This window comes from Tricharina praecox (assembly GCF_024521635.1).
Source record: "Tricharina praecox strain CBS 144465 chromosome Unknown BZA05scaffold_22, whole genome shotgun sequence".
Classification (NCBI taxonomy): Eukaryota; Fungi; Ascomycota; class Pezizomycetes; order Pezizales; family Pyronemataceae; genus Tricharina; species Tricharina praecox.
In genome coordinates, this window is record NW_026250424.1 from 31,364 (window position 1) to 40,231 (window position 8,868).

The 8,868-nt window shown below is 55.5% G+C and overlaps 1 protein-coding gene across 1 annotated transcript; it reads left to right on the plus strand.

The window, feature by feature from the left end:
- Positions 1 to 7,364: 7,364 nt before the first annotated feature.
- BZA05DRAFT_447109 (uncharacterized protein) lies at positions 7,365 to 8,498 on the plus strand (the record flags this gene model as incomplete). Its single annotated transcript, XM_051487134.1, has 1 exon — positions 7,365 to 8,498. The coding sequence occupies one exon, from the start codon at positions 7,365 to 7,367 to the stop codon at positions 8,496 to 8,498; it is 1,134 nt and encodes a 377-aa protein (XP_051337029.1).
- Positions 8,499 to 8,868: the final 370 nt, after the last annotated feature.

Sequence of the window (8,868 nt, forward strand, 5' to 3'; positions counted from 1 at the left end):
CACACGTGTATGGTGGTGGCTAGTAGCTCTTTACTTCTTGCTTTTTGACCTCGGGGTATTGCTAGCTACATACCCGTGCTTGGTATGCGAGACACCGAATCAACACTATTACGGGATATTACTGCTACTACTACTGCTAACTACTGCTCCCCAGTGTATGTATTGCCCGCAGCTAAACCACGAGCGCGCGCCCCACGAGTTGCGCGATTATACGATGCCGGCAAGTATGTACTTCATACATACATACAGCCAGCTCGCAGAGTCGCAGACTCCAAAGGGCTGGTGGATCTGCTGTGCATACGAGCATACGAGCATAGGTGCATAGGTGCATAGGTGCATAAATCCGTGCATAGCACATACTTGTAGATAGCATATGATATCGACAAGCTCTGCTACCCAGTAATACTATACACGTATCCACGTATTTCGGGCACGGGATTTCGCGTCTGTTGAGTCAGGGATCCACCAGCAGCTGGCCTGCCTGTTGCGGAATCTGCGGTTGACGGAGGGGAGGGTATGTCTTGTCTGCATTCGGCGTTAACTATCATACCAAGTAGACATCAGTGGTCCGCTCGCATTCGCTTTCGATTCTCCCCGTCGCATACCTAGACATTGGGCATCAGTGTGGTCTACGCTGAGCAGGCAGGGCAGAGTGCGGGGTGGAGATGCCGCGTGCGGCGTCCATCCAACAACACAAAAACAACAACAAAAAACTAATGTAATGCGTTCCCCGGCCTGCGCGGTGGACACTGAACATGGTCCACGGACCACGGTCACAGTGGCAATGGCAATTGCATTGACTCTGCCCAGTGTGGAGTACGTGCATCCTACCGTGTGTGCGTGTGCGCTCGACGTGTAACTGTGGCTCCGCTCATAGGTACTCGCCAGGAGACTCGCGGGAGCGAGAGGGAGGGAGAGATCCAATTCCAAAATACAATCCACAACCCACAATCCACACACGCACCCACCCACCCAGTGCTGCAGCAGCATCCAACATCCTTCTCCTTCCTCCGGCTTGCTGTCAGCCTACTACCCTACATAACGAGCAAAACAGCTCGCTGTCAGCCTACTACCCTACATAACGAGCAAAACAGCTCGCTCGCCAGAGTCCGGGGTCAATTATCCGAGCAAAGCGGATCTACACGACTAACTCCTCTAGATACATGAACTAACTTCTCCACATTCCATGGCATGCACCCCCTCCCCCTCCCTCCCCTCCTTACACTTCTAAGTTCTGTGCGACTTATTTCATGTAGGTTAACTACCCCGGATTTTCTGGGCCAATCAAGTTCTTCACACTCTTTGTACTCGTGTAAGGGTAAGTGCTGCCTCACCAGTTTTCGCCCCATACAGCTTAGCGTCTCCCCTCCATACAACTTAGTCACAACCACTCACTCATTTCATTGTATCTGGCTTAGTGCCCTTATAATATACACTAGCGTTTATTTGCTTATAATTCGTAATGGTGGTGAGGCACCACTTATCGGCAGCTCCTAGTACATAACCCTGCGTGTTCCGGAGAGAGGCAGAGGCAGAGGCTATTAGGCACAGATTCATTGCTTTTCCGTTTGCTTTTTTGCCCGCCCGCGATCCACTGGACCACTGTCAATGGCCATCACATTGACAGGTAGAGTACCTATTGGCCCGCGAGCGAACACGCGATGTCAAGACTCAGGACTCAACTCGCGTTGAGCCCGGAAAATAAAGTTGAAAGTAAAAACAAAAACAAAAGATAAAAAACAAAAAGGAAGAGAAAAAGGAAGAGAAAAAAAAACCACATGGAAAAATCCCGCAAAAGCAACGATGACTGACACATACACACACACACACACACACACACACACACACACACACACACACACACACACACACACACACACACCGCAACCTCAACCTTTGGGCCTTGCGATTTGGTGCCTTGGTGCCTTGCCAGCATGGCTGCATTGGTATGGCTGGACTCTGGGCTGGGGGGGTAGGGAAGATGTGCTCAGGTACTCCAACTCGAGTCTCCAGATGCTCTCGTCTCCGCAGTCCGAATGGCGTAATCTACATAACAGCACAGACCAGGAGCTGAACTCCGCAAGTCCCAGTGGTCCCAGTGGTCCCAGTCAGTGCCTGTGTGTATGTGCGTTTAAAGCCAAGCCAACCACGACCCGACAACTCAGAAGCCAGCGCTGGCCCCAGCGGTCCTCCTCCCAGCGGTGGAGGAGGGGTTGAGACTTCCAAGTTCCATCTAAAGTATATATGTAAAACTTGCATCGAAAGGTGCCGGACGTGACTGGCGGCGCCGGCGTCACAGGCGGGCCCCGTTCTACGTTCCATGTTCCACATGTGAATTTCCTGGCGCCCGTGCCCTCCCCGCCTGAGAAATCGACCGGCGACCTCTGGAGCCCGACTGTCCGAGTAGCTCTACTTTCCTCTAGGTGCTCTAAGCTGCCGCTGCTGCACGCTTCTTCTTCTTCTCATGCACATGCTCATTCACGCCCATAGCTCTCGATTGCGAATTTACAAAAGCGTGAAGGAAAGTGAGGAAAAAGTCTCTATTCTACAGTAACCTTCTACCATAGCATAGATCCATCGTCCAATCGACGTGCATGCATTGCATTGCATAATGGCCGGACGTCTAGACGTGCGGTGAACCAGCACGCACGGACTAACGTAACGCCGTCATGTCCGTGAAGAGCGGTGAAAGTGCTGCGTGCCACACCGCCTGTTATGATGATTCGGTATGTATAGTATCGAGACTCGAGACTCGAGACTCGAAAGAGAGCGCCGACCCCTCCCCCCACCCCACCACACCCACGCAACGAGGGGGGGAATTGATTACTTGCCAGAGCTTGGGATCCATCTGCCCTCTGGGGAGAGAGGCGCGCAGGGGTATCCACTCTATTACTACACACATGTAGGCAGTGTGCGCTGTGATGATGTGCTCTCATTGGGGCCCGCGCCTCGTCATAGCTAGTGCCTGGAGGTTGCTGGCCTCCATAGTCCGGACGTCATCAACGTACGTCGGACGTCGACGTCGTTGTCAGCTGCATGAACGTCCGTCTAGACGTCGGTTATTGTACTCTACATATCACACGTCGCTTGCTGTATGTGTTACTGTATGTACGTCGGTTCGGTTTGCGTCCGTTGCGTCCGTCCGTTGCAACTTGCAAGTGGCGTCCGTTGTTTCTTTCGTTTTGACAGCGGCGGCGGTCATCTAAAACGAATGGTTCCTGGCCGCCACCCCTCCTCTAGATGTATGTAAACAGACGGATTCTAAACAGACGGATTCCAGAATCCAGCCTCTGCAGGCTTCAGTTCTGCCATTTTTCTCCATGCCACGATTTCGACTCGACGAGAGAGGTATGGAACGAACGGACGAACGAACGGCATGATTTACATAACTACATAGCGGTCCGGTAATCGTGTCAGACCGCTCCGCCGGATCGCGTATTCCGATCCGGTACCTATAAGTCGTCGCCATAAGTATTTCGACGATCGCCGGATTTTTGAATTTTTTTCCGTGGTGCAAGATGTTGGCGTAGTTGCGGTGGTGGTGGTGGTGGTGGTGGTGGTGGTTGTTGTTGTTATTGTTGTGGTGGGGCGTCGTGGTGGTGTGGGGTTGGTATTATGCCACAGCTCGGTGTCGTCCGTGCACTACTTGGTAGTGGGGGGGCACCGGAGCTATTATCACACTCCATGTCGGGGTTGGCAAGTTGCAAGTTGCAACGTCCACCCAGGGTACTGGGGCGGGCAACAACCAAAAAAAAAGAGCAGAGTCCAGCGCAGTCCAGCGCAGCCAACTCCGTCTCCGATTGGCCGGACCGAAGCAATCGGAGAACGCCAGCCAACAGGAGGCCAGGAGGCCAGGAGACCAGGAGACCGGGGAGTATTCGGCGGGCTCCCAAAGAAGTAAACCTTTGCGCCGTACCTACTTTAGCGGTCGCGAAGTTTGGGGAAGAAGGTACGGACAGCATGTACTTGGGATGGAGATGACGTCGGGGGAAAAATACCGAGACGTGGGGGGAAGGGCAAGGGGAAGGGGAGCGAAGGGAAGTGCATAGAGGCGAACGAATCATCTGCTGCGCCTGGAGGACCGTTGGATGGTGGATGGCCGAGGTGCGCGCGCGGTCGATGGATGTCCGTCGTCCGTCGTCCGTCGTGGAGACTGGAGTCTGGAGTCGAGTTCTGGATCCGCCCTTTGGGATTCTGGCAGAATTGCTCTGTGCTTCGAGTTTTGTGCTTCGTGCTTCGTGCGTGACCCATCCATCCATCCACATAACTACACGCGTGGGGGGGAGTCTGGAAGGGCAGAGGTTTCCGAGGAGAAAGAAGAGGAAACAGCATGCGGGTTTAGGTACTGTACTCCACTCTACCGAATCATCCGGAACCCCCCTCCCCCCCCCCTCCCCCCCGGACAGCGCGCACTGATGTTTCCCCATGCCGGCGGGACAGAGAGCATCATCAGTCCTGTATGTATGTACCGTATGTATGTACGTACGCACATACCATAATACCATACCAGACCGCGCACTTGGCTGGTCCGGACATGTCTCAACTCTCGATCGATATTCGCATCACGGCTGCTTGAGTAGGCAGACGCAAGCGTCATGAGATTTGTGCGACGAACTAGAATACTCGACCCAACCCATGCGGGAACTGAAGCGGGCCGGTTTGGGGAGGTCAAAGCCATACCGTACCTAGCCTGGAGGAAGGAGAGTGGGTGAGGTGAGTTGGTGAGTTGGTGAGTGCGTGGGAAAGGTTTGTACTGTACTGTACATACGGACCTTCATACACGCTCAAGACATACCTACAGTACCCACTCTGTATAGAGTAATCATGGGGGGCAGCCTCTGCGTTGTTGCGGGCAACGCTTTCATTAGTTGGACAGTGACTTGGACACTCTCGAGTCTCAGCTCCGACGAACGGTGGATTTGGATTTGGATTTGGGTCTCTGCGGTGAAGTCCGAATGTCTGTACTTGCCGATTCCAGGTCCTGCTGGTGCCAGGTGGGTGACCTTTCTCTTTCCCCTCTGCGCACCGCACAACGCTGCGGAATGCAAATCGCCTTGGCTGCTGTGGGCTGCATGCACAGGCTCGCTCGCTCGTCAGCCTGATGTGTGTTGAGATGGCGGCGCATCTAGGCAGCGTCGCGATAGTTAGACGCATGCCATGCGTGGTGGTGGTGGTTGTGGTGGCAGCAGGGTGTAGCCGAAAGCGCTAGGACGATCAGTTAGACGGCCACGGCCACGGGCGACTGGCACTCGACTCAACTCGAATCAACTCACTGGCACTCGTATGAGGCATGTATAGTATGTAGTATGTAGTGTACTCTACGCACGTCTGGTCTGTTTGCACTGCCGACACATAGTTACTTGAGTACTTTGTTAGGTACCTGTGTAGATGACGGCGTGAGGTACATACTCAGCCAGCCAGCCAGCCAGGGGATGTTGTTTGAGCCGATGGACGGTGGGGGGGATTATTGAGTAAGAGAAAGTCGGTAAATAGAGTGGTGAGCAGGGAAGGGGGATGAGGGAGGGAGGAAGCCTGAAGGGCAGGAGGTCATGTCCGACGATGTGGAGCGGACGTATGTACGTAGAATAGAGTAGAGTAGAGTACCATACATGGAAGCGAAGATCGCCCCAGTCCGGCGCTGCCTTCAGCTGTTGGTGATCAGTCTGCCACTGTGTTCCAGTCCAGGAGCCCACGACGATTCCGAGTGACTTCTCTGTGCAGCGTTGCGGGTGGGCCGGCTAAGAGTGCTGTGCGTGAAGGAACGAGCGGACGGATACCATGTGCTCGCAGCAGAGCAGAGTACTATAGGTAACCACGTGAGTGAGAAGACGAATGTACCGTATTCCCAAGTACTTTGGTACATAGCAGCAGGGATGGATATTGCGAGTATTGTTCGCTCGCTGTCCTGTCCTGAACTGTGTCCTGCGCTGTGTCCGTGTCCCTGGAGATGGGTCTGGGGAAGGGGACATTCTCCATAGAATGTTTTGCGAATCCCTCGCACACACATTGCACATTGCTCATTTCATACTGCACACTGCACAGTGCACACTCTCGACTCTTTCGAGCGAAGAAAAAGAAGAAGGACCCGCTCTGCGTGCGCCGTGCGCCCTCCCTGCTCCTGACGGACTGGCCGGGATGATCACCCCACGATCCAGCAGCCGAAAAAGCAAAGAAAACGAAACCCCCACGAATAATATGGGAGTGACCCGTAGCTGCGGATCCTTGGAAGTTGGTGCGAGAAAAAAAACTGCTTGGCGTAACTGTATCTCGACTCGACGCGTTGCGCTCAGCTCAGCTCTCGCACTGGCTGGCTAGCTAGGGAAGTACTCTACTTTGCCATGGCTGGAGTAAGAGCTCTTCTCTCCAACACCACCACCACCATCACCACCACCATCACCACCACAGTCGTCTGCGCCCTGCGTGCGGATGGTTGGGGCGTGCCCGGTGGCAGCAGCATCACCGCATCTTGTCGCAGGAAAAGAAGAAAAGAAAAGAAAACCAATTCGGATTCCGCACGTCGACCGCGCCCGCTAAATTAGTCGAGCTTCCGCAGGGCTTGAGACAGTGGATGTGTGTGTGGGCACAGTAGCGAAGGGAGATCCTGCCTGCTTACCATGTAGAGTACAGCTCGAAAGGAAAGGAAAAAAAGGCGAGCAGCACGGAAGGAAAATCAATCGGAAGGCTATCGCTGATCGTGACATCTCCACCTCCACCTCCACCATCTCCACCTCCATCACCTCCAGCACCTCCGTCACGATCACCACCACCCCCGTTTGTTGATCTCCCCCGGAAACGTCATGGACGTGGACGTGGACAAAACTCACCGAGAGAGAGAGGTACATACCATACCGACAGACAGCCACGAAACGAGACATCGCATGACAGCATGGCTGGGCTCGAAGCTCATCTGGGGATGCGCTCGGCAAGAGGGTCCCGTGGCCCTGTAGAGTTGATTACGCAAGGAGACAGGCACGTCCATTGGTCCCTCAGCGGAGATTCACTTCCGTCTGGCACCCCCAGACTGACTCGTCGACACGCCCGCCCCGCCGCCGCCGCCTCCACTACCACCTCCACTACCACCTCCACCACTGCGAGGCTTCGTTGGTAGGGCTTCAAGCTAGAGGTTTCCGAACAGGAGCTAGATCGAAATCCATATAAAGCTCCATCCCGTCCCCCAATCTAGGTTTTGTTTCTCCACACCCCATAGCGACATCTTCACGACATCCTCCATAAGCTTACAGTATCAACATAAAGACTACTCCCCATCATCATCATCCTCCTCGTCGTTCTACACCTTTTGTACCAGACCTCCTCCCCCTGCCCTCACTCCAAACAACCCCCCACCCAACCCAACTCCTAAGCAGATGCCTCCCCACACCAACGAGTCCGATATGTCGCTCAGCGGGCTGTCGATCCACGAGTCCGACGATGCCAATGGCACCTCCCGTTATGCCAACTCGCAGTACGTGGGTGGATTCGGCACGCCTTCGCGGCCACTGGTGCCGGGCACGTATGCACCGACACCGGCATTCTTCGACCCCGCCACCGACGACCTCGACATCGAGGTGATCAGGAAGCACGCTGTGCGGCTGGCGGAAGCTGGGCTGCAGGGCATCGTCACGCAGGGCTCGAACGGCGAAGCCGTGCACCTGAGCCACTCTGAGCGCCGCCTGGTCACGGCGGCGACACGCGAGGCGCTGGACAGCGCCGGCCACACGCACATCCCGGTGATCGTTGGGTGCGGCGCACAGTCCACCCGCGAGACCATCGAGCTTTGCCACGACGCGATGCTCTCGGGCGGCGACTACGCCATGATCCTGCCGCCGTGCTATTACCGGCCGCTGTACACGGGGGAGTCGCAGCTCGACTTCTTCCGCGACGTGGCCAATGAATCGCCCATCCCGATCCTGATCTACAACTTCCCCGGCGCCGTCGGCGGCATCGACCTGGACTCGGACGTGGTCACGCAGCTCTCGCGCCACCCCAACATCGTCGGCTGCAAGCTGACGTGTGGCAACACGGGCAAGCTCGCGCGCGTCGCCGCCGCCGCCCCCGCCGGATTCATGACCATGGGCGGCTCGGCCGACTTCACGCTGCAGACGCTCGTGGTCGGCGGCAAGGGCATCATCGGCGGGCTGGCGAACATCGCGCCGCTGGCGTGCGCGGCCCTGTTCACCCTGTACACCACGGGCCGCAAGGACACGGCGGAGAAGATGCAGGCGGTGATCGCGCGCGGCGACTGGGTCGCCATCAAGGGCGGCGTCGTCTCGACCAAGAGCTGTCTCAACTCGTACTTTGGCTACGGCGGGTTCGGCCGCAAGCCCCTGCCGCGCCCCACCGAGAAGCAGGTCGATGACGTCAAGGCGGAGTTCGAGGAGCTGCTGCTGCTCGAGGAGTTCCTGCTCGCTGGCAAGAGGGAGCAGGACGTCCACTCCGCTAGGGGCAAGGATTTCCCGCAGCTCTTGGAACTCGAGCGCATGCTCGTCGCAGACGTCTAGACTGCATCCCTCCCTGGTTCGGGGACGGGTACTCCCTGTGCAACCGTTGGTTACACACAGACCAACCTCTTCCATCTGCCACCTGCCATCCATCTTATGCTGCCACGGTGCGAGCACCTCCTCTTCCCTCACTCTGTGGTTTCGATCGATCATTCCTTTGTAAATATCCAGCGTCTCCGTGTTTCAGCGTCTCAGTGTTTCAGTGTTTCAGTGTGTCTCAGCGTTGCTTTTCCGCGTTTGTTTTCCGCATATGTTTCCTGTTTTGTTTTGTTTTGGTGTTTCCTTTCGGTTTCTATTTACTTTTTCGTTTTGTTTACTGTTTATTCAATCTATGATTTCTGGCAATGGGATAAAAGGGGATTCATCGGAC